Here is a 25,341-nt window from a genome sequence, read left to right as displayed (position 1 = left end):
ATGGTCATGTCAAAATAAGACTTTCAGAAATTCTGCACTCAGATGGCTATGGCCTCAGAAAGCTAGAAGCACATCTTCACGCACCCCTTTCCCTTATTGCCATGTCATCTGGCGCCTCAGAAGACCTTGGCCCCTAAAGGCTACTCCCAATTCAGAGCCACGTGTGTAGGATTATAACATGAGATCAGGAAAAGTCATCAGGTCCCTCTGCCTTCAGACAAGACGAGAGTTAAACTCCGTTGTCTTGTAGGGACCAAGGTGCAAAGGTAACTCACGGTGAGGTTAACGGCTCTGAGCTTGACGACTGCTGGGGAGACTCGTTCCCTTGGCTAGGTTCCAGCTAGTCTGGAGTTTTGGTTTATTTGTTTCTGATTATGGTAAGAGCTGGCTCGGGCCCCAAGATGGAAGGAACCCTGTGCTCACAATCCCCACGCGTAGTCTGGGGCTGACCTCTGACTTAGGGGGTGACGAGCAGCTCAGTTCCATCGTGCAGAGCAGGACCCAAGCGTTCTTTCTAAAGAGATCTAGCAAATGCTATTTGGGCGGGCGCATGCTGGAGATGATCTGGATTTCCCCGTGAGCAGGCTCGTGTCAGATATTCTCTGGTGTGACCAGATGTCTACAGATAAATAGGATTGCGATAGGCAGTTTTTGAAAGAACCCTAGTGTGATTTGCATTCCATGTGGAATTCACTGCAAACGTATTCCCGCTGGATGTTGCCATTTTACATCGCCACGCAATTCACCATCTCGCAGTTGCAAAACAGCATTCTAAAACGGCTGCTAAGACAAATATTAGCAAGATTGTAAATGGACTTGTTTGTCATTTTTACCAAACTAATTTTTGAAGAGTCTCCTCACATCCTTCGTTATGCGTCTCTGCACCTGGTGATCTCTGAACAGTCTCTTTCCAGTGCTGTTTTTTTTTTTTTTTTAATTTTTTTTTTATGATAGTCACAGAGAGAGAGAGAGAGAGAGAGAGAGAGAGGCAGAGACACAGGCAGAGGGAGAAGCAGGCTCCATGCACCAGGAGCCCGATGTGGGATTCGATCCCGGGTCTCCAGGATCGCGCCCCGGGCCAAAGGCAGGCGCCAAACCGCTGCGCCACCCAGGGATCCCTCCAGTGCTGTTGACGGACTGCTTCCTCGTTCGCTTGCTCTGTTGAGGTTGTACCTTCATCAGGACAAATGTCACGACGTCGGTGTTTTAGGCGTAACCAGAGAGTAAAAGGGATTAGAATCTGCGTCATTGAAACCCCTTGACCGATGATGAGGTTGTTCCCAGAATTTTTAGACCTTTTTCATGTGTTAAAAAAAAAAAATCCCGGAGCACGTTCTGTACAATACGTACTGCCGTAGCATCAACAGTGCGACAAAGTCCAGTCCCTGTTCCTCCTGGAACCCCTGTCCTCACGTGAGAGTAGATGGTAGAGTGTGGTAAGTGCTGTGCTGCGGCGGCACCTGGACACGGCGCGTCCTGAGCAGGGGTCTTCTAATCTGACCAGAGCAGGGTGTGCTTTAGGCAAGGCTTCCAAGGGAGGAGACGCCTAGGCCGGCTTTTGAATATTTAACTGAGTAAGGTAGAAAATGAGGTAGCAAACGATTTTTTTTTTTTTTTTTTTTTTGAGAAAAAGGGCTCAGTGTTTCAAGAAACACAGGATAGCGATGCAAGTTCTTCACGGTTCAACATGGTATGGCCGGAGGGTTCGGTGCGAGGACGTCATGTAGGTGATGAGGCTGGCCGCATCAGGATGTGGCTTATACTTCACCCGTGAAAGATGTTGGGCTCTCTCCCAAAGAAAGAGGGGTGTTATTGATGTTGTTCAAGCAGAGCATCATAAAATTTACAGATTATTTTATTTTTTTATTTTATTTTATTTTTAATTTTTATTTATTTATGATAGTCACACACACACACAGAGAGAGAGAGAGAGAGAGAGAGAGAGAGAGGCAGAGACATAGGCAGAGGGAGAAGCAGGCTCCATGCACCGGGAGCCTGACGTGGGATTCGATCCCGGGTCTCCAGGATCGCGCCCTGGGCCGAAGGCAGGCGCCAAACCACTGTGCCACCCAGGGATCCCTACAGATTATTTTGGTATTAAAATGGAAAGATGTGGGACTTGAGAGGTGGACACGGGTGGAGGCGTGAAGGCCCGTAAGGGGGTTGTCACAGTAATGCCAGGAAGAGGTTAGAAGAGTCTAAACTCCTAGGGATTGAGAAAAGAGGAGGAGTTCAAAGGGTGTTGGGAGTAGTAACAGAATATGGGATTTCAGCGGAAAGAGAGAAGGGAAGACACAAGGATGATCTTTAAATCTCCAGCTCAGACAACTGGGCAGCAGTGCCGTCCTATTTTATGGCACAGGGACTTGGGACTCCAGACTTCAGTGTGAACTGAGCACAGTTATTTATTATGAATTATCAGATAAGAGGTGGTTGAAGCTAAGGGAGAACTAGAGGTAAAATCCTGGAAAATTGGAGAGGTAGCCACAGAGTGTCCAACAAAAGGGAGGTCTGAAGTGTCAGAGGTCATGAAAGATGAAAGTCTGTCAGCTCCGGTGCCCAGAAGGTCATTGGCGACCTTGGTGAGAGCAGTTTGAGTCAGAGATGAGGATAAAGGGCACATTGTGAAGATACTGGTGTAGAATAAATGAGGATCAAGAGCGTGGGTGCTCTCTGAACGTGGCTATGAAGGAAAAGTGGAAATAGGTTGTAGGGAAGGGTGGTTGTTCTTGAACGTGACGGCGCTTCACGGCATGCATGCGTTGAAGAGAGAAGTGTGGGTTGAAGTCATAGTCAAGAGAGTATATGGAACCGGGTCCATAGCGAGGCCTGAGATTGGGGTTCTGAGCAAGATGAAGAGATTAGCCTTGGAAGGAATGGAATGGAAAGAGGTCAAATCGGTGGGATAGAACAAGAAATTCAGGGAACGTTGATACGTTCTCCTCCCGGGGAGCTGGGGTGGGAGATAACCCGTTGCTGGTAAAAGAAGAGGGTCGGGGTGGGAGTTTCGGGCTGATGAAGGTTTGTGTGGCCTGAGGAGAAACTGATGATAGATACGGATGGGCCGACTGTGTCCCCCACAGATTCGTATTTTGAAGGTTTAATTCCCACAGTGATGATATTTGGAGGTGGGGCTCCTAGAAGGAAACTGGGTTTGGATGAGGTCATGAGGGTGGAGCCTGTGTGACGAGGCGGGTGCCCTGAGAAGGAGAGGGCGGGACACCAGAGCTGGCTCTCTCAGCCTTGTGAGAATATGGCAAGAAGGTGGCCAAACGCAAACCAGGAAGAGGGCTCTCACCAGACGAATCTGCCGGCACCTTGGTTCTTGACTTCCTACCCTCCAACACCATGAGAAATGAATGTTTGCTGTCTAAGCCACCCAGAATATGGTATTTTGTTACAGCAGTCCGAGTGGCTTAAAGCAATGGTGTTGGGAGACCCGCGGAGGTCATAAGGCTGCATCTGTATAATTCTGATTAAAAAAAAAAAAAAAATCCGGGGTGGTTGGGTGGCGTAGCCGGTTAAGCGTCTGATTCTTGATTTTGGCTCAGGTCATGGTCTCGGGTTGAGCCCCAGGGTGGGCTCCATGCTCAGCGGGGAATCTGCTTGAGATTCTCTCTTCCTCTCCCTCTACGCCACCTCCCCTCAAATAAATAAATCTTAAAAGAAAAAGTCAGACCTGCGGACTCACCCTGGTGTAGGGGAGAGAAAGGTTTTAGATTCCACCAGTCTGTGGGTGAAGTGGACATAGGAAAGACTGAGGTACGGGGTGACGTGTTTGGGGTCTGGAGAGCCCAGCGGGGTCAGAGAGCAAGTGAATGTGAGTGACGGGGAGACCCCTGGAGAGGAATAAATGCAAGAGGAGGTGTCCTTGGGTAGGGAGCCTGGTTTGTCCCTCCCTTCGCTGTTCTTGTCCACTTTGACTTTCTTTTAGAAAAAAAAAGGTAGACAATAACATTAATTTATAGCCAATTACTCGCAACAATTTCCCAGTCAGATTTTACTTTACTTTGATTTCTAGATTATTTGTAACAGCGTATCCTCATCTCAAACTTAAGATCTTTTGAAAAAAAAATCGAATTTTATTTGGTAGTAAAAGGGTATATTATTATTTGGTGGTATATTTGGTAATATAAAGGGAACGTAAAAGTTATTTCATGGAATCAAATTTTCAAAAGGGAGGGTACAATCTCTAATGAATATATGTGAAGACATTTTTCAGGCAAATTTATGCAGATGTGTAAAATCCTCAAGAATGAACACCAGAAAAGTGATACAGAGCAATTGAGATAGTGTCATTGGCAATGGAAATATACAAAAGGGAAGACGTTTAAATTGGTGGATCTCATGGAAACCGTGATTCACTCTCCTGTGCATAGATGCTAAGTTATCTGAGTTAACAGCATTCGTAATGGCACTAAATTTAGAAAAATAAAAAAAAAAAATGAGGAAAAGTGCTGGTGTGGTGATTTACAGCGACACAGAGCTAAATGCCTAGGTGTGAACGTGTGACCTTGTGATTGCACTTCTGTATACGTGTCCTAGTTTGCTAATCCCAGTCACCAGGTTTGGTGCAATTGTCAATGCTTTTTTTTTTATTTTATTTTTTCCCCTCTTTTATTTAGTTCAAAACATCAACAAAGGCCCTTTATTCTGGATGCTTCATCATAGCTTATTATACTCAGTGGCCTATCAAGCTTTTCCGTCGTGAGGCTTTTTTTTGAGGGCGATGTCCAGGGCAGGAACTATCCAAAGGCAGGCAAAGAGCCCCTGGAGAGAGACGAGCAGAATGAAACAGGGTGTTCACTCTGCCTCTCTGAGCTCGACCAAGCCAAGCGATTGGAGCATCCCCCCGAGCCTCAGTAGCAAACCATGAAGAATATTCATTGCCATATAAAGATTTAATTTCTGAAGTTCAAATAGCCTATCCATCGTTGTCAGCTCAATTTGTACCAAGAGCCTAAGGTAGTTGGCATGATAATGCGGATGCTTTGAGGAATTTACCGGTGGAACGGATAAAATAATTCATCGGGACTCCTATTTTACTTAATTTTGAAAATCTGCCTGTTACTTTTTTTTTGTTGGGAAGTTGGAGCGAGTTTTCCACCCGCAGATTTGCAGGATAGGAGTCTAGTCATTAGGTTCTGACCCAACAGTGTAAGTACTGGTTCTTGGCACTTTAGCTGATGCTCTCCTTCCCTCTCTCTTCTCTGTGGTGGCACGAGACGACCACTTTTAGCGCCTATGAAGGAAAGAAACAGTCTCCGAAACAATTCTTGCAGAACTTCTCGTGCTGATGATTTATTCCTGCTCAACTCGGGATCCCCAGTAGGGGGCTGTGCTAAAGGTGGCACCGAGGGCCAGGCAACGCTAGGAGAGTCTGATGGGGCCCAACTGTCCTTACGCTAGTATATTCTAGCCAAATGGGGTTCACCAGAGTTGACATGGAGCATACTTTGATTACATCAAGCCTTCTTTTATCCCTATTTTCCCCCCATGATAGTGTTAGCTAACGTAGCCCTGCGAGTGAGGTCAGGACACTTTCTCAGCCCGAGTTACGTCAGGTTAGGACGATGCCGAGCCGCAGAGCACCGGGAGCAATAGCCGCAGACCCTCCATGGCGACCCGCCGTGGCACTTAACGGTGTTCAGGGGGAGGCGTTGGCTGTTTAGAGATGGGGGCAGGATCACAGTGGGTCGGAGGGTAGCTGAGATTTCATATCCTGCTAGACATCACCAGAGGTCAACAAACAGCATAAGTCCTTGTCCTGGGCCCGCGACATGCAGCCGGAAGCTGTCCCGCCACGGGGGGCAGTGCCTTCTTGGAAGTGCACACCGGGTGCTGTCCTGTCTGCGTGGGCACGTGCATCAGTATTTAAGCTACTTTCTTTTCATGCGAAACAAGCTCATTCTTAGAAACGAGAGTTAGAGACATGGGCGACGTGTCGTCACCCGGGAGAGGCAGATCTCGGAGTGGGTGAGTTGCGTTGTGGTTGTAAGTCCCGCAGCGTGGAACACAGTGGCAGTGTGGGGCATTCGCCCCTCGTCACGTGCCCGCAGAACGTGAGCAGTCGCTGATCTACTTGACGGGTGTAATATTCAGCTGTTGCAGTCCTGCCCTGGTGGTCTTCTCCTTCAGTTGCCTACTAAAGTGGCAGTGGGATTTTTAGAAAATATTGACGATGGAACTTCTACTGAGCTTCAGCTTCTATACGTTCTTTTTTTTTTTTTAAGTTTTTAAAAAATTTATTCATGATAGACAAAGAGAGAGAGAGGCAGAGACACAGGCAGAGGGAGAAGCAGGCTCCCTGTGGGGAGCTCAATGTGGGACTCGATCCCAGGACCCGAGGATCACGACTTGAGCCAAAGGCAGATGCTCAACCAGTGAGCCACCCGGGCGTCCTTCTTCCTGTGTTTTTACTTTTTCTGAATTTTGCAAGTTTTCTACAACATCACTTTTTAGAAGAGTATATTTGCTCAGAAAAAATAATACACTCTTGGAAATGTTTGAAAAACAAAAAATTTTCTGGAAGAATTGGCAGTGGAAGATCTCATTCCAAAGTGGAGAGTTGATTTGTGAAGGGAGGATTTGTGGAAAATTTCAGCAGAGCAGAAAAATGCTTAAGTTGGTTTCAAGCGTAAGAAGCAGCCGGAAGCTGGATCGTAAGCACACGTTTTGGGGACAGCGTAGTGAGCGGATGAAGTGAGGCTCAAGAAAGGATAAGAAAGACACAGAGACAGCAGTAAGCAGGAGGACGGAGGGCAGATATAATGAAAAATACGTTTATTCTCTTTGTTTATGGTTTCAGAGTTGTGTGAAGTTAGGAAATGTCCCCGTGGTCTCTAACCCTGTAGATCAGTCCAGTTGCTTTATACGCGTCAAGTATAAGGTTTAAAATGAAGCAAATACAACCAACAAGAGCAGAATGTGGAAGGGAACAGATGACGTCTCCTTGCTAGGAAGTTAGTCACCTGTTCTCCTACCGGAGCTTTCTTCTCCTCCTCCAACTTTAAGTAGTCGATTTGCTTGAGGGAAGAGAAAGTAATGATTTCCAAAATTGCTGTTTGTTAATGTCTTAATATTCTGGGAGACAATCTTTTTTTTTTTTTTTTTTTTTTTTAAAGTAAGCCTATATTCGTTGAGACCCATTGGCCCATCTGCCCGACATCGAGCATTGACATTGTTCAAGACTTTGATGGCCAGGTCCCACCTTGTAGGAAGGAGCTCCTAATTTCTCACTAAATTAGGTAAATCTGGACATTTACTCCTAGGACTCCTTTCTCTAATGCCTGCTGATAGTACTCAGAGAGCGATGTGCTTATGAATATCCCCCGTTTTCTGGAAGGAACTGTCAGTGCCCATTCGTATCTCTTTCATTGTATTGTGACAATATCCAAATTATGTTCCGTGTTTATGGGATCCTTCGGTTTAAGTGGGTGGTTAGAGGAGCCCAAGAAACCCAGGGAACCTTACGATTTGACATTATTTCCAGACTGACTAGTTATTAGTTTGCCATCTTATAGTGTCTTAGATTTATTTAGAGCTGGTTGGATGTTGAAGAGTAGCTTAGGAGAACGATTAGAAATAATTTGTTTTAAACTACTGTTTGTGAAAAATTGTAATATTATTGCCTTTCCCAGTTTAGGAGAACAGATTTCTGAGATGCACAAGAGCAGAGGGTCAAGTGGTATTTATAGCTTTTGCTCCTTACAACATGCTTCAGAAATGCAGTGAGTGTCATGTGCTGTGAGGTACGTGACACCTAAATATTTATTTGGGTATTGCTGATTTTTTTTTAGATTTATTTATTTATAAATAATAAAATTTATTATTTATTATTTTATTAATAAATAAAATATTTTATTAAATATATATTATATATAATTTAATATATAAAATAAATTAAATAAAATTTATTTATTATTTAAATTATTAAATAAATTTTATTATAATAAAATTTTATTTATTAAATTTATTTATTAAATTTATTTTATTTATTAAATTATTTATAAATTTTATTTGTTTATAAAATTTTATTTTATAATGATGTGGGGCTCAAGCTCACAGCCCTGAGATTAAGAGTCCCATGCTCTTCCTGCTGAGCCAGCCAGGCACCCCCAGATATTGCTGTTTTTAATTTTCAATCTATCTTTCTTAAATATTTGAGAAATCGCTTTCTGTTATTAGGGAGAAGGCATTGCCGAACAACTTTGTAAAGGCCAGTATGTGTGTGTCTTTATGCTTGGTCTGTTTATGCTTTTGGATTCATGACACCTGCCTACAGACATAAGGGATTATTGATCATTCTTTTCATTCTCCTCTATTTTGTATCAATGCAAATGTACATACATTATTTTTGTTATTTGTCCCCAAATCTATACTATTTTCTATGGGGATGACTTTTTTTTTTTTTTGCCTATTTGATGCAAGAATCACTTCTGAGAATTGGAATTTAGATCAAGGAGCTCAGCTTGTTTCCATTTGTGCCTCTTGGGGAAAGACTTTGGACTGAATGCCCCAACTAATTTTCCATCCAGTACTGCAAAGGAAATGACCAAACAGTTTGGGAACTAAGAGAAATTATACTGAAAATTCAAGACCTTATGAAGAAATCCTTATGGACTTTGCTAAAAGGAGGTGAATAGTTTTCCTTTTGTAGTGGTCTACTTGAATTCAAGAACTCAGTAGAGTTGAAAAAAATTTTAGGGGGTGGGGGGGACTGGGTGACGGGCACTGAGGGGGGCACTTGACGGGATGAGCACTGGGTGTTATTCTGTATGTTGGCAAATTGAACACCAATAAAAAATAAATTTATTAAAAAAAAGGAAAAAAAGAAAAAAATTTAAAAGATTTTGTATATTTATTTAAGAGAGAACGAGAGAGTGAGCATGAGCAGGAGAAGGGGCAGAGGGAGAGGGAGAAGCAGGCTCCCCCTGAGCAGGGAGCCCGATGTGGGGCTCCATCCCAGGACCCTGGGATCACGATCTGAGCTGAAGGCAGACGCTTAACCAACTGAACCACCAGGCATGCAGAGTTGAAAATTAAAAAAAAAAAAAAATGGGTTTTGAAAAAGTGTGCATTGGCAATTTATATGTGTTTTTAGTTTACTAATACTTTGCTTTTGTCCCAATCCTTGGTTTCAGAAAATAAACAGGTTTACTGGGGCTGAAACTTACATGACAATAAGAAGTCATACATGCGGATGGAGGGGGCAGGGTGGGATGTGCTGTAACTGACCGCCGTTTTAGTTTTTCCAGCATTTGGTGAAAGAACGAATTAGGAGAAATGACACAACCTAGTGAGATGCCTTTTCCGAAGTCCAGTTCCGGACGTCTTTTTCTGGTCGTTTCGTTCCTGCTCTAGTAGCTTCTGTATTTGAGTTACTTTTGCAGTTGAGGTGAGTTGGCCTCAGCTGCCGCAACAAAGAGACTCCAGGTAAAGATGCCTAATAGGATGGGGGGGTCTCGGGGCCCCGGGGGCTCAGCCAGGGCGTGACCCCGGGGTCCTGGGATCGAGTCCCACGTCGGGTCCCTGCATGGAGCCTGCGTCTCCCTCGGCCTGTCTCTGCCTCTCTCTGCGTGTCTTTTAGGAAAAAGATACATAAAACCTTAAAACCCCACCAAGACGGCGGCGTCTTTGCCTTCCACCTGGCAGAGCAGCGGAGCGGTCCTGTCGCAGGGTGGGCCTCTGCCCGGCCGTTTGTGGACTCAGGTGTCTCTGGCCCTACCACCTCGGTCCACCGTTCGTGCAGGTTGGTCCATTGGCGCCGCCACATCGAGAGGAATGAGGAGGAGAGCATGTGGTGGGCAGTCAGGAGCCTTCCAAGGACGCGTGACAGTCGGTCGTGATGTCAGCGGGGCGCGTCCTTCCACTTCCACGCGCGGGCAGGGCCAGGGTCACGGGCCGCCGTCCGGGAGGCCGGGAAATGTCGCCTCTGTGGGAGCGTCGGGTGCCGCGCTAGGATGGGGGCTGCAGTCAGTCGCCAGAAGGGAGAGTTCCAGAACGCACGCCGCGGCTCTGTGCTCCGGCCGCGGGGAGGAGCGCAGTCCGCGGGGGCATCGAAGCCGCCCCCCGCCCCCCGCTCCCTGCCGCCGCGGAGCTGGAGCTGCAGAAACTGCAGGCCCAGGCCCAAGCCATGCCTGCCATCACCCTGCTTGGGTCCGGCAGAATCTAAAGGTTCTAGGTCCACTTGCTGGTGGGATCGGGAACGAGCGTGGCTGCTCCACGCGTCGCGTTCGGGGGTCGGTCAGGTGTCCCTGCCGGCCCGCTGAGGCCGTGGCTTGCTTAGTGTCGGAGGCGGCGCGACATAGGGTGGAATCGAGACCGTGGGCCCCCGGGGTCATCTTCCATCAGTCTTGCTTACTCGGCCTCTCCCGGGGTCGTCACTCAACTGCTATTTTCCAGTTGTGGTGGTGGCTGGTGGGGACCGGCTCCGACGGAGGTCCAGCTCCTATTTGCACGGTGAAGACGACGTAGTTCCCGAAGGTTACGTGGCCTGGCACCTTTTCCCAAAGGGAAATAAACATTTCTTCAAAACTATATTCTGAGGCAACGGTTTTAGGGGACCTCCCAGGACCCTAACACTGCTCTTCACCCATCATATACCAGAATCCCCTTTGCTCATCGGTTCCCCCCAAGAAGAGCCCCTACGACTGACCTAAGTCCAGCTCAGACCCGAGTCCCTGACACCCCTTTGCGTTGTTGTGGCTTTGTGCTCTGAATCCACAGCAGCCTTAACATTGACCCCGCAGATGCCCGGCTCATTCTCTTCTCTTTGGACTCCCTGAAGATCCCAACGTCTGTTACCGCGGCTTCGTGGGTCACGATGGCGGCCGAGTCCCTAGAGCTCAGCGTGTGCATCTCCTTCTCATGTGCGCGGTTCCTGCAACCAGTGTTTGCCGTGGGGTAGGAAAGATCGTGGCGTCCTTCCTCCTTCGCCTCCCGCCCCCAAATTATCGACACGCCATAAACCGCTTTCTCTGAAATAGAGGTGTTAACACGACGTGAGCGCGTCATACCTACGTCATTTAATCTGCAAGAATGTAAGCCTGGACGGGACTGCTCCCCTCGTCGGGGCGTGAGGACAGCTGGCGTGGGCCATCCAGGCAGGCTCATGGGCTGGGTTTTCTCGTTTTCAGAAAATAGCCACGTCTCATTAGGTGCACCTCTTCGTCGCCACGCTGTTTTGGAGCCCAGGGAGCTCAGGGCTGCCATGAATTACCCACGCGTTCACTGAGAACCGTCCCGGTGCGAGCCTCTGTGCCGGGCCGCGGGGCTCCGGGGCGAGCAGGGAGCCACGGGACCCCTCCTCCCACAGGACTGGGTCATCAGCTCGCGAATGCCTGGCCACGGGGGCCGAGGTGCGAGGAGCGGGGCGCTGTCGTCAGAGCGGCAGGGGCCTTGGCAGCTTGCAGTGGGACCTGACGCCGTCCGACTTGGCTTCGGGGGACAGAGGAGGACCCCGACACGTTCGTGGACGGCTGCCGGGTGGCCAGGCGATCTGCGTGTAAACGGTCACCAAATCAGAGGGGAGAGCGGCTTCTGGGAGTTTCTACCTAAAAAGTATTAATAATAGAGGACATGAAACTTCGCGAATTCTACATCTACCGGCCCCCCCCGCCCCCACCGACTCCTTATCCCTTCTTGCCAGCCAGGAGGCGCGGGCCGAGCCACGGGGGCTGCGGTTGCTCCGGGTCGGCCTGCCGCCCTGTCCCCGCTGGGGTCCCCGCCCCAGGCCACGGGTGTTGGGGAGCATGGGGGACGCCTGCGGGGATGTGCTGGTGACACCTGGTGACACCTGCCGGGGATGCGTCGGTGACACCGCGGGCGCTGGGGCGCGCAGGCCTCCTGGGTTCAGCCGGGCGACGAGGGGAGGGCAAGGAGACGCGGCGTCGGCGACAGCTGCAGCTGCCTGCAATGTTTCCGCCAAGAGATGGGTTTTCTTTTCAACAGAAGTTTGGGGAAGTGAGAGACTTCTGGGAGGACGTGGTCGCGGGAGGGATCTGTGGCCTTCGTGGGTCGGCCAGGCCGGGTCCTCAGCCTTGCTGACACCCACTCTGGGTCGTGAGGGGTCCCCTCCCCGGAGCCTCCGAGGGTGGCAGGGAGGACCTGGAGCCCGCGGGCCGGTCCCTCCTCGGGGGTCCCCGGGGTTTGCAGTCTCCGCCCTGGAGCCCGTGGCCGGGGGTTGCTCTTCACATGGGCTCCGGGGCTCCCAGGGACACCTGCTCCCGCGGAGGCGGTGGGGGGCAGGTGGCAGCGGGGGCGGGCGTGCGGGGGGCCCTCAGCCCTGCTATGGGACGGAGGCCGACGCTCACAGAAGCTGAATCGGGACAACTCTGGGCGGGAAATCAGCAGATGCCCTTTGGCCTCCGCGTCTCTGCACGTTGCCTCGGGCATGGCTTTCTAGAACTCAGAGCTAACCAGCGGGCTCTGGGCTTTCCTCGCTCTCTTCTCCCTCCCAGACGCGTGGAAAGGAGAAAGGCTGCTGCTTGGTATCCCCCTGCCAGTCCTCCGGCTGGTTGGGCCTCAAAGCCCACCCAGGTGAGGGAAGGGAACTCTGCGCCCCTGGGTTTGGAGCCAACCAAACCCAACTCTTGCCTTGAGTTACCCAAGAGAGTTTTCCGGATTCTTTGAGGACCGAAGCATTTCCTCCATCGAATTAGGCTCAGTTGGGACATTTGTCCGGTTGCAAGAGCTGCCTCCCTACCGAGAATCGTGTGGGCTTTACGAAGTAGAATCCCACAGGCAAGGCCTTGTCATCAAGTCTTTTGACTTTGAACTGGCGACTGCAACGGGAGGTGACTTGAAGGGAATTGGGTGAGACGCTCAGCAGCAAAATGGGGGGCGGCCTTTCCTGGGGCTCCGCAGGCTCCTCAGCAGGAGAGGCAGGTGTGGCGCCAGAAACACCAACACGAGGCGAGCCGCGAGGCCTTCAGGCTTATTCTCACTGCAGCCCCGTGTGGGAGAAGTAGACGGGGCGGGGTGGTTCCTCTTCCTCTGCTCCAGCGCTCACGGACCTGGGGGACTCTCCAAGTCTAAACCCAGAGGGAGCCCGTCCCTTAGCTGGTTTTCACCCCTTGCTGCAGTGAGAATTGAAATTTGGGCCTCAGAACGTAGACCTGCTGGAATCCTGAGGCCCTTTCATCAAAAGCTGGGGACTTGGGACGCCTGCAGGGCTCAGAGGTTGAGCGTCTCCCTCCGGCCCAGGGCGTGACCCCGGGTCCCGGGATCGAGTCCCGCGTCGGGTCCCTGCATGGAGCCTGCTTCCCTCTCTGCCTGGGTCTCTGCCTCTCTCTCTCTGTCATGGATAAATACATAAAATATTTTTAAATAAAAGCTAGGGACTTGAGATGACCCGAGCCTGGCCCAGGAAGCTCCCAGGGATCTCTCCCTACTTCTCAGCCAGCTCTCAGTTCAGAGAATCTTGGACAAAGATGGTTTTAAATTCTCTTGGAGTTATGAGTTCATTTTTCTAGAAACTCCCCAGAGTTCCTTTGGGAAAGTCCAGGCTGGAGCTCCCCTAGGGTTCCCCTGGAGCTCTGGGGCTAGCCTGAGTCCTGGGTTGAAGCCTTTAGTTGGCCCGCGGGTGCAGCGCTGCTTCTGTGTAGACCTAAACCCTAGGGCAGATTCCTGAATCTTTTCACTCATTTTCTGTTGTCAGCTTGTGGGTGACCATGTGACTTGTGATGCAACTGTTTGTAGAATGAAAATGCGAAGAGAGAGGGAGGGGGTTTTCCCACCAAAGTGATCTGTTTCTATTTTTACCAAATTCCTCCCGGAAATGTGCCCACTGTTTTTCATCCCTTATCTCGAAAACCCCATCAAGAAGGGAGCGGCGAGGGGAGCCTGGCTGGTGCCGTTGGTAGAGCTTGCTGCTCTTGACCTCAGGGTTGAATGACTGAGCCCCACGCTGGGTGTAGCAGGCATTACTTAAAAATAAATATTTTTTAAGGATTTTATATATTTCTTTATTTGAGAGAGAAAGAGCGAGCAAAGGGGAGGAGCAGAGGAAGAGGGACAGTAGGGCTTGATCTCACAACCCTGAGGTCATGACCTGAGCTGAAACCAGGAGTTGGATGCTCCACTGACTGGGTCCCTCGGGCGCCCCGTAAAATCGTAAAAAAAAAAAAAAAAGAAAAAAAAAGGGAAGGAAGAAGGGAGTGGGGAAGGAAGGTTCAAGGGTGAAAAGGTGTGGCTTTCAATGCACTCATTTAACCGACCCGGTATTAGGATGAGGCTGGGTCAGGTGAGCTCGGGCTCTCCGGCCGCTATAGCTGTTTTTAGTTCTGAGTCCAGCGTTTCTGCTGCTGTCCTGGGAGGCTGAGCAAGTCGCTGTCCCTGCTTCACATCTGTGCTCAGTCCTGCGGGGCCGGATGTCCAGCAGGGAGGAGCCCTGGGTGTCCCGTTCCATCCCGTGCCTCCCTCCTGACGTCCCGCTGGCTCCTGCGTGTGTCGGGATGTCCCTGAGTGAGCCTCGCTGCTCCCGACCCTGTGGACCCTCACATTAGCCGAGGCCCAGACATGCAGGGGAGGGCTGGGCCGTGTCCGGCTTCCCCGTAGGCAGCCGTCGTCTCAGCCGGGCGACTCGTGGACGTGGACGGCCTCTTGTTTTGCCCCCGCCGTGGCTGCCTGCTCCCAGGTGCTCAGGAATCCCCTCCACTCTCAGCTGAGGGTGACGCGGCGAGGTGATCCGGGGAATCTTAGGGACAGAGAGGAGCCCCTTGCCTCAACCTTCCGTGGGCTCTGGCGAAAATATCGTGTGGCTATGGTTAGTTATGACGACGGAGTTCGACGCCAGGCCTCGAGCGTCCGGATCCTCGGGCACAGTCCTCTTGGCGTACGGACGGGACAGGCTCCACCTAGGAGCGACCTGCTCCAGGACCACAGTGTCGCAGGTAGAGCAGCCGCTGGTCCCCCTCCCCCCACCAAGGACCCTGCGGAGGCCCCGGGCTCCTCGCCACCCTCCCCTGCATAGGCCCAGTGACCTCTGGGGTCCCGCAGGACGGTGCGTCCCTCTGGCGCCCTCGCAGTTGGTGGTGACCGGCTACTGGTGCTGTGGCCAAGGCACTGCGGCTGGAGGACGGCGGCCCAGTGCGGCCCAGAAGATGCTGCCTGGAGGACGGGCCTGAGTCCGGCATCCATCCCGTGCCGAGCAGGGCACCCCCGTAAGGATCTGTGTCGCCCTGGCCACCTCGGGGTTCCCCCCGAGCCACAATGAAACGAGAAACGATGGTCCAGCAGCCTGGGGAGCGGTCGGAGCTGCAGCCGGTGGCGGGGAAGCCGGTGCTGGAGCCGGAGCCCCGAGTTTCTGGGTCGCTGCCGCCCGGCGAGGTGGCTTCTCTAGACCACGCTCTTTGCCCATCACCAACCCCTTCCTTCCTGGCGTAGCATCACTTGGCCGGAGCGCAGGGAGTGGCTCGGTGAGTCCCGCCGTGGGACCGGCCTCAGCACACGGACTCGCGCGTGGGGGGCAGAGGGGGCGAGAAGGCCTCTCCGCTTGGGTTTGGGGGCCGCGCAGTGCTGTAGGAGGGCCGCCGCAGGTCTACGTGCAGAAAGGGGGAGAAGGAGCGAGGCTACAGCACCAGCTGCCTCGGTTACGATGTCAAAGTCAAAAGACATTAACAGTCTTGGGCCTAAATAGAGGCCTTTGAGAGGCTTCCGTTGGCCTCTCTTTCAACTTCACTAGTTGGGTCACAGATACTGTCCTGCCGGTGGGGCCGAGACGCTTCAGCGAGAACCTTGGGAACTTTTACAGTAGAAATTCCCGCAGGAACTCGTACCATCTGTGTCACATCCATTCTTCCTTTACCTTGGTGGGGTTTTTTTGTTTTGTTTTGTTTTAGTTTTAAGTGACTTCTTGCCCTTTGGGCTTAAACCGCACCTGTTAAGCACAGATGTTGGATAGAAATTAGCATCGTTTGCCTGTCTTTGTACGATCTTCTCCTTTGCTTCCCCCTGCCCCCCCCCCACATGTTGTGAATTTGGCTAAGGGGGTGGGCAGTTGCATTTCAAGCGTTCGAGAGTCGGCCCTTGCAGACTTTGCAGGCGGCCTTCCGGCCCCCGAGGAGCGTGCGCTGCAGGACCGCGCGGTGCAGGCGAAACAGGAAGCAGCTCCTCGCTGGGGAGGACGCTCGAGCGAGGCCCCTCCGCTCTCGCTCCCTCCGAGGAGCACTCCTCCAGCTGACTGGAGCAGGGAGGCCGAGCCAATCACAGGCCGCTTTCCTAGCTCAGTCACCAGGCCGTGCTGGAGGACGGTTTCTGCTCTCCGATGCTCCGTGCTGGGAAGGCAGCTAAGATGCCAGGGCTCGAGCGCCTCCGGGGATAAGCTCCGCGGTGTGATGTGAGGCAGCAGCGGCGCCCGCCTGGCCAGCCCCGGGGTCCACGAGGCAAGGCGGTGCTTCCACGGGCCTTTTCTGTCGTCCGCCCGCAGCTGTGGCTTCCGTAGCAATTGTCTTTTCGCCTTGAAAGAGGTGCTCTGGCTCATCAGACCTCCATGTATGACAATTTGTACCTGCACGGGATTGAAGACTCGGAGGCTGTAAGTATTTTCAGAGACGGCTGGTTCCCTCTCCCCTCCTCTTCCTCCTCCCACCCCCATCACCCCCCAACCCCATTTCTTAGGCAACGCAGGGAACATGGAGCTGAAAGCCAGCGTCGTTCGGGGGCTTGCTCGCCACTGTGTGCACGTTCTCCGTGTAGTTCAGAGGGAGCTGAAATCCTGTTTTATTATATAATTTCTTGTCGAGCAGAAAAAAAAAAAAGAAAAAGAAACCAGGGTGCCGGCGAAGGCATGTGGAGTGTGGAAGCCGTCGGCCGTATCCATCACTCGGTCCGCGTTCGCCCTCAGGGCTGGCTGCACCTCGTAGACCGGCTCCGACCGTGCACAAAGTGCCTGTGTTGCCGGTGGAAGGGTTCACAGCAAAGGCTCATTCATTATATAATACGCATGGCTTGTTGAGCTCGGTGAATGGAAGCTGCTCAGCCGCCGCCGTATTGTGCGCTCTCCGGCCGAACAAGGGGTGCAGACCCCCTGCCTCTTTGTTAAGGAAATCAGATGCCAAGGTTGTGGTCCTGGGCGGCCCGGGGCAGGGGCCGAGGGTCCTGGTCCTGGACTCCCCCGGGAGGGCCAAAGCAGGCTCACGTGTGCCTCGGCTCAGGAACCTAGACTCGTCCCCCCCCACCCCGGCCCCCCGCCCCAGAGGTCAGGCTCCTGGAATCTATTAAAATCAGGAGGAAAACGGTTTTCCGACATCCCTAAAAATCATACCACCAGGCTGGTGGCTTTTGAATCCAGGGTAAAGCTGGTGACCGAGTCTCGCTTTCACTCCTGCTGGTGGTAGTTCTTGATTTTTCATCAATCGTGTGGAAACCTGGCCAGGTGAAATCTCTCGGGGTGGCTAACAGGACCTGCTGTGGGGCGTCTGGATCTCCCACGAGCGCAGTGCCGGACGTGTTGCCACCTTTGAAACAGGAACGTGTTATATAAGATTCCCTGGCCGACCCACCAGACAAACAGACCATCACAACAACCACAAAAAAGCCCCACGGGACGCGTCGGGGCAGACGTCCGTGTCAGACGGCGTGCTCTCTCCGGAGGGTAGACGTCCCCAGTCCTGATGAGGCACGTTCCGTTTCCCCTGCGGTCTGAGCGCTGGCTCCGACTCTAACTCTCTTTCTGCAAAGTCTCCCTGCTTGCTGCCCGGCGTGCTTGTAAATTATCACGCTGCCGCTCTGCTGCAAGGGACTGTAGCTCGCCCCACCGGTGGCTGAACCACAGCCCACGCTCGCGAGTGGGGTGGAAGAATGGGAGATGCGGCGATGGGAGTGGAGCAAACCAGCTTCCCCGGCGGGCTTCTTCAGGAGGCCCGGCGGTCTCTCATGCCCCGTCTGTCCACACTCGGTTATGAGACGCGTGATGCCTTACTGAATCGTAACTTTTATGTGCGACCATCGATTTTTAACTCTGGCACTGGATTGCACTTAAGTGGATTGGAGTTATTTCAGAATAACCAGTTATTTCAGAAGCTGGCCGGAATGAGCAGAGCCGGCTAGGAACCGGTGCTTCCAGCACCTCGTTCTCTAGAACTGTGGGGATTTCAGCTGCACTGGTTCAGAGGGGAGCCATTAGAAGTACAAAAACATTTTTTTCCCCCTTTTGGTCCAGCCCCGTAGGACAGCCGAGCTTTCCTGTGGGGTGGGAAGTGCGGGGTGCGGTGCTCTGACTCTGGCGGTAGTTGATGGCGGGTAGAGCTAGGTACTGCAGTGCTGTACTCCTGGTGACTCAGTGGTGGCCAGCAGCCTGAGATGCTCGGGGATCTGCGGAGGCGAGGAAGGTGGGAAATCCAAGGAAAGAAGAGAGGCATCCGGCCAGCTCTCGCTTGAAAGTACGGGAGGCCCTCCGTGGGGTGGGATTGAAAGCGTGTCGCTTAAATCAGAGGGGGAGACAGGTGCTTGCAGGGGTGGCCTGACTCAGAACGCTCACTTGAGTCTATTTGTTTTTATAAGGAAGAATAATGTGATGTGTTACCCACGATGGTGTGACCAAAGCTTCAAGCCAGTGGAGAAGACTAGGCCTAAGTAGCTGAGCCGGTGAAGTGAGAGCTAAGGCCACACCTGGAGTGCCACATCCTCAGCAGGGTGTCTCAGTCCTAATGCATTTATGGCTGTAAGTGTGGGGCTTCGCCCAGAGTGGAGCAGAGCTCCTGGAGCCAGGCTGCTGCCCAGGTGTGGAGAGGCTTCCTCGGATGACCAGCTGCAGCGCAAGAATACACAGGCACTAAAAGCTGAGCAAGCACGCACTTTCTCGGGGGGGTTGGGGCGCCACCCGCCTATGTCCTACCACTCTGTGCTGTTGGGGTGCGCGGGGGGTTAACGTGTGAGAAGGGATTGCATTCAGTGCGCTCACACACGAAGTCTGCAACCAGGTGGTCTTGCCCAGGGCCCCATGAGACGTGCTTCTGAGTAAGGACAAAGCATGATTCCACACTGTTAGCACCTTTCATCCCCGCAGTAGCAGAGAGATTGGGGTCCCGTTATGCAAGGTCTTCCTTGAGATTCTGGTCCAGAGGCAGATATCATCCTTCTAACAGCCCAGCTTCTGGCTTGTAACCTCGGCCTGCCCCGCACCGTGCGAGTAGGGACAGAGGTGCGAGAGCCGTGCGGGGACACGCTCGAGTCTGGGCGGTTCTAGGGAGGCTTTTTGGACAAGTCCATTCGCTTCTGCTCTGGTTTCTAGGAGAGTAGTTGGTTGTTTGCATCATTCGGAATACAAGGGAGTGCAGATGATTCAGTGTCCCGCAGCAAGGCTCCGCAGAGGATTGAGCGACTTCACGCAGAACGTCACGTTACTCCTTTTGTTACCTTGACGTGGATGATGAATGCGCGCTCCTGGATGAGTTCAGACCCAGACCAGGCCCGTTACGAGATCCTGTGCACAGACTCCTGCTACGTTGTCTTCTGTGTGAAGGTCGCCTTATCACACCTTCACTACCTGCACTTGGTCTTAATTCGGGTCCAGGTGGCCAAGGTGCTTTTTATGATGGGGCCTCCAGTGCACACTATGTGATTTCTCTAGTCTGATTTCACAATAGATTTTTTAAAAAATATTTTATTTATTTATTCATGAGAGACACAGAGAGAGAGAGGCAGAGACTCAGGCAGAGGGATAAGCAGGCTCCACGCAGGGAGCCTGACGCAGGACTCGATCCCGGGTCTCCAGGATCACGCCCTGGGCTGAAGGTGGAGCTAAACCCCTGAGCCACCGCGGCTGCCCTCACAATAGATTTTGATAGAGATCTGTTCCTTGGTATATATACACTTTTAATCAACGGATTCATTGTATATTTTGACGTTTCAAATATACGTTTGAAATGATATGACGTTTCAAATCATGAGTAGATTTCTTTTTTCATTCGGTGGGTTTATTACACAGACAATAGCAGGGATGTTCTTTTGGGGATAGATGGAAGAAGCAGATAAGCAGGAAAAGTCACCTAAAAATCCACAGTGAGATATTCGGGGTTAACACGTTGATTCGTATCTTTTCAGACTATCACTGCGCATCTAACGTGAATATGTCGTTCTAACCCTGCTACTGCGTGTTGCATCCTAGGCCGTGAAGTGATGTTCTCAGCTGATAAGAGATTCAGGACATCAGGACTAGACCGGCCTGTGCAAAAGGTGCTTTGCCCAATTTAAAACTCCTACATGGACCTTTTGGAATTTTGAGCAGTTTAAATCCGAAATACAGATTCTTAGAGTACTTTGTAAAGTGAAGCCAGGGCTATTTGCACATAGAATCAATAGCTGATTTCTCTGACACGGTTGCTTCCGCTTTCAAACGCTTAAATTTCTGAAGTGCTTTGAGGGAGAGATCTGATCTTTTTCAGGGAAAAAAGATAATCAGATCATAACTCAGGGCATTTACTAGAGAGGAAAATGTAATCTTATAAGTGTTTTCGATCGTAGGAAGGAGCATAATGGGGGATCCCTGGCTGGCTCAGCAGTTTAGTGCCTGCCTTTGGCCCAGGGCGTGATCTTGGAGACCCGGGATCGGGTCCCACGTCGGACTCCCTCCATGGGGCCTGCTTCTCCCTCTGCCTGGGTCTCTGCCTCTCTCTCTGTGTCTCTCATGAATAAATAAATTAAATCTTAAAAAAACAACAAAAAAAAGAAAGGAGCATGATGTATTTACTAACATGGTTAGAAACCTTACAGATGCAAAAGTCAAAGTGAGGGTAAATCTTACAGACTGTAATGTGTGTGTAATATCTGTATGTACGTATAAGGGCACATGTTTAAATGTACATGCACGTATACATTATTATAACTACACGTTAGTTATTTGAACTATTCATTTTCTGGAAGCTGCACCACTATGTGTGTTTGCCTAACTGCCCGTGAGCACGTCGACGTGCTTGCACCGTGCACCCTGGTACGTCCGCGTGTAGGTCTGCTCCATGCTTTGCTGATTGTCAGTTAACGCTAAGTGGGGGATTTCTACCCTACAGCTTTTGGAGAAGGAGAATTAACTGCTTCTGACGTATAAAGAGAGATACCCGAGAGGGTTCAAAGGCACATGTCCGCAAGAGAATAAAGCGTTGCCACTTTCAAAGATACGACAAAGTTGTTTTAAACATGAAGATATGTCCTTGAGCTTCGTAGGAAGGAGGAGCCACTTCACACAGAAGGCTTTGTGTGTTGAGGGACCGTCGGAAAACCACTCTAACGATATGAGGAATTAGATTCCTCTTGGAAATGGGGAGACTGGAGGGCTTTATGGTTTGGGAGATCAGAGGACATTCTGGGGTCAGGAGGTCTTTCTGGTCTACTTCTAGAGAATGAGACCTGGGCTGTTGGGGAACCCAGGGCCTGTTTGTTGGCATCACTGGCCGGAGAGGAAAAGCTCTCCGTTGCTCGTGGTTTGTGTAAGAATCGGAGGAAATCAACTCGTTTGACTCAGCTGAGTGAGTCTGGTCTTTGTTCAGAGGCTGAGTGAATGATGAGCAGGAACTTCAATCAGTCAGTTCTTGGCAATGGTGGTTTTCTAAAGTGCACAGTGAAATGATTTCTGGATACCGCTGTCACCGAGCTACGGAGAGAGACTCCTTAAATCTGATCCGAAGCCATGAATTTGGCTCTCCAGGGCCCTGGGCCTGGCCTCTTTGTCACTTGCACTTCCCAGTGACAGCGGGACGTGTTAGGCTCTCTCCCCACCCTGGGTCTGGGGCGGATGCGTCTCCTCTCCCGCGGGTGTTCTCCTTCCGATGAGTCAGTCAGGATTCGACCGCGTGGTCCTGTGACTCCACGTGAGCTCCGTGAGCCTCACATTTTTCTCTGATACAAGATACTCTGCGGGAAGATGAGCTGTAGCTAGGAAATCACGTGCTTTTAGGGCAAGGGTGAGAGCGGCATGCCGGCCTCAGGCCTCCCGTTTCTGCCGGGTTCCTGCCCACTTGGTTTGTGTGTGGGCGGCTCTCGCATCGTTTTGTTCACGCCTCCCTCTAATATCCCTCACCTGGGGACGCCGAGCCCCTCCACTGCACGAGCAGACGGCGCTGGACGGTCACTGTTTCTCGCTTCTCTCTCTTCCCTCCCCCACTGATCCTTCCCGGTGAGCGTCGCCTCACGAGCTCAGATATCCAGGAGGCTAAGTTAAAAATTATATCAGGAAAGTTCTGTAGATACGGACTCTGCAGCTGATCTAAATCAGGCTGACTTACTTGCCTTTTTACTGTGCTCGCATCAGGCCGCGTTGACTTTAAAGGCAGTGACAGCCCTAAACTGCCACCCCGTAAGGGCACTGGCCTGTGATCTTACGTGAGATAGGGCTCCGGGGGGCCCCTGCTTTGTGGGGAACTCGAGGGAGTTTACAGTTCATATAAAATAACGGCAGGCGGATTGGGAGTTGGAGATTTTTATGCCCTGGACTTTGAACTTTTTAAGATTCTGAGCATGTGAGTCTAAGATAAAACCGTGCAGCCATTTCCCAGCACCTCTGGGGAGGCCCGAAGGAGCCGGCTCAGCTCACATCTAAACAGACCAGTGCTTGGTCCTACTCCACGTGGATTTATATTCTTTTATGACATAAATGTAATAGTCTTACTAATAAGCGTTTCTCGTCTTAAATGATGCCACGATGTCAGTGCGTCCCACATCCTATTTTTTCTCTCTTGCATCTGTTCAAGAAACAGCGAGGGGCACCTGGCTGGCTCAGTTGGCGGAGCATGCGACTCTTGATCTCGAGACTGTGGGTTTGGGCCCCACACTGGGCGTAGAGGTTCCTTAAAAAAAAAAAAATCTTTAAAAAGAAAAAAAATAGTGAAAAGTCTTAAACTTAAGACAGGATGTTTTGAATTTGCCTTCAGCCTTTCTGTTCAGGGAAATCGATGTAAGGGATACATCCTACCATGAATATTGACAACTATCGATTGCTCAGGAGCTTCGTTGTGTAGTTTGTGAATAACTTAGTTCTCTTATTTTGCCATTTTAATCCTATTACTCTTTAATCTTTCTTCTCTTTTTAGCTGGAGCGTCATATAATATAAGAAAATTCTGACCTTCAGTGTTCTTTCTCTATTAGCAGATTTGTTAAGTTTGGTGAATAAAAGGGTTGCAGTTAAAATCGTTTCTCAATGGTTTTTAAAATCACTTTTTGTACTTTGCATTAGGAGCAATAATGTATTTGAATAATAATTGAAAGCAGAGACTCATGCAAGACTGCCAGGGATTACGTCCTGGCTCCCCACTTCCCAGTCTGTGGCCTCGGTTTCCACATTACTGAAGTATCAATAATAACAAAACGTACATCTTGGGTGGTTTTGAAGATTAAATAGGGTAATATGTATACAGCTCTTAAAACACGTGTTTTCTGCTGTTCTGCATATCAGGAACACACTTAGGCTTTGGGATGCTCCTGTCTCTGCAGGTTTCAATAGTCCCATCGAGTCCTTTGGTTTATTTTCGGAGCATTTGCATGGTTTTTGACAGTGCTTTCCAAAAATACAGTGGTTGTCAAGTGAAAGAATATACTCATCTCCTAAGGCCTTCTGATTACTTTGTTGTATTTTATTTCAGAGAAGGGGGCAGTAAAGTATAATTGAAAGAGCACTAGGAGCTGGAAGTCTTGGTTTTTGCCATTTATTAGTAGTGACCTTGTCTGAGTCATACGATCCCTCCAATTTTAAATTTTCCCTCCTATAAAATGAAAATGGTTGATTAGATAATTTCAATGAAAACGCTTGATTAGATAATTTCAAACACATCTAAAATTCTGTTTGTTGATAAGAAGTTTCTTCAGCGTGGATATAAATGCCACCATATGCCGTTTGCTTCCTGAAACGATCAGTCACCGTGGTGTTTTGTGCATACTGAGTAAGGTCTCTGAGTATTTGGTCCTCACGTCTGGTTGGGCTTTTGGGAATCCTTGAAGGAGGAAGCTGTGTGTGGTGCACATCTTTGAGAGGACCAGATTTTTGAAAAGAGAGATGGTTTATTTAAGATTTTTAACTCTAAAGCCGAAAAGGATGCTCTGTCTATTGCTCATTTGCTTGCCAATACCCACAGTGCATTTCCTGCCCACAGTGACTTGACCTGGAAACACTTGTCTCATCTCTAAAAAAAAAACAATAACAACAACAACAACAAAAAAACACAAAGGCAAACGGTTCCTGAGGAGTACGCTTCTCCTAACTCTTATTGATAAGCGAGGAGAGATATTTATTTCTGCTTTAAGTGATCTCTATCTTTCCTTCTTGGCTAAGTTGTCTTAGCTATACAGTAGGAGACTGTTGACCTCCCCCGCCCCCGGAAAAAAGGTTTAAATAATTGTTTTATGGTTGTTATGTTGCTTAATCATCAAGAATGTTTATTGTTTGGTGTTTTCTTGCTTTACAGAATTTTCTTCAGTTCATCATTGTCCTTTGGGGTGTACTAAAAGCAATAATCAATCAATTAGAAAACCCCAGGAATATAATAAATTTTTTTTAAAAAGCCATTATTTATTTTTTTTAAAGCCATTCATTAAAAGGAGTAACTGTGGCTGATCTGTTAAATTTTCTCCTATGGGCAGCCTGGGTGGCTCAGTGGTTTAGCGCCGCCTTCAGCCCAGGGCCTGATCCTGGAGACCCGGGATCGAATCCCGTGTCGGGCTCCCTGCATGGAGCCTGCTTCTCCCTCTGCCTGTGTCTCTGCCTCTCTCTCTCTCCTCTCTGTGTATTCTCATGAATAAATAAATAAAATCTTTAAAAAAATTTTTTTCGGGCAGCCCCGGTGGCACAGCGGTTCAGCACTGCCTGCAGCCCAGGGCGTGATCCTGGAGACCCAGGATCGAGTCCCCCATCGGGCTCCCCGCAGGGAGCCTACTTCTCCCTCTGCCTGTGTCTCTGCCTCTCTTTTTGCTTTCTCTGAATGAATAAATAAATAAATCTTTATTTATTTATTTTTTTAAAATTTTTTAAAAATAAATCTTTAGAAAAAAAAGGAAAAAAAATTTTTTTTCTTCTATGATAAAATGAAAAGCCAAGGATGGAAGAAAAGGAGCAACCTTTACCTCAGTCCAGTCTCTCAAATATTCCCTTAAATATTGTTTGAGTAAAGTAAGAGTTGGAACCAAATATCTACCACGAGGCTAGAAAAATGTGATAAATATCATGCTAAAATATTTGGTAAACAAATTGGTTCCCTAGCTTATTTCCAAAGAGTCATTATTGATAGCTTAGTATCATTTAATTTTAATTGGTGTCCCAGAGATTCATGTCCTAGGCTTATTGGATTCAATGGCTCTGTTGATCCAAAGGACAGAATTAAGAATTTATCAGATTTTCAGATCATCTCACTTTTCTT

General features: G+C 50.0%; 1 protein-coding gene across 2 annotated transcripts in view; it reads left to right on the top strand.

Moving 5' to 3' along the window:
* Positions 1–25,341, top strand: part of CACNB4 (calcium voltage-gated channel auxiliary subunit beta 4) — a 221,948-nt gene that overhangs the window by 76,845 nt on the left and 119,762 nt on the right. The window contains exon 1 of one of the 2 annotated variants that reach the window (XM_072789209.1): positions 16,104–16,537. The exons of the other annotated variant lie outside the window; for it this stretch is intronic. Coding sequence (XP_072645310.1) covers positions 16,493–16,537 — 45 coding nt within the window. The 5' untranslated portion in view covers positions 16,104–16,492. Of the gene's footprint in view, positions 1–16,103; positions 16,538–25,341 lie in introns of those variants that run through there. 2 annotated transcript variants of the gene reach the window in all.

The sequence above is a fragment of the Canis lupus genome, chromosome 20, assembly GCF_048164855.1.
Source record: "Canis lupus baileyi chromosome 20, mCanLup2.hap1, whole genome shotgun sequence".
Lineage (NCBI taxonomy): Eukaryota > Metazoa > Chordata > Mammalia > Carnivora > Canidae > Canis > Canis lupus.
Note: the sequence above shows the minus strand (reverse complement) of the source record. Positions and strands in the feature narration are given on the sequence as shown.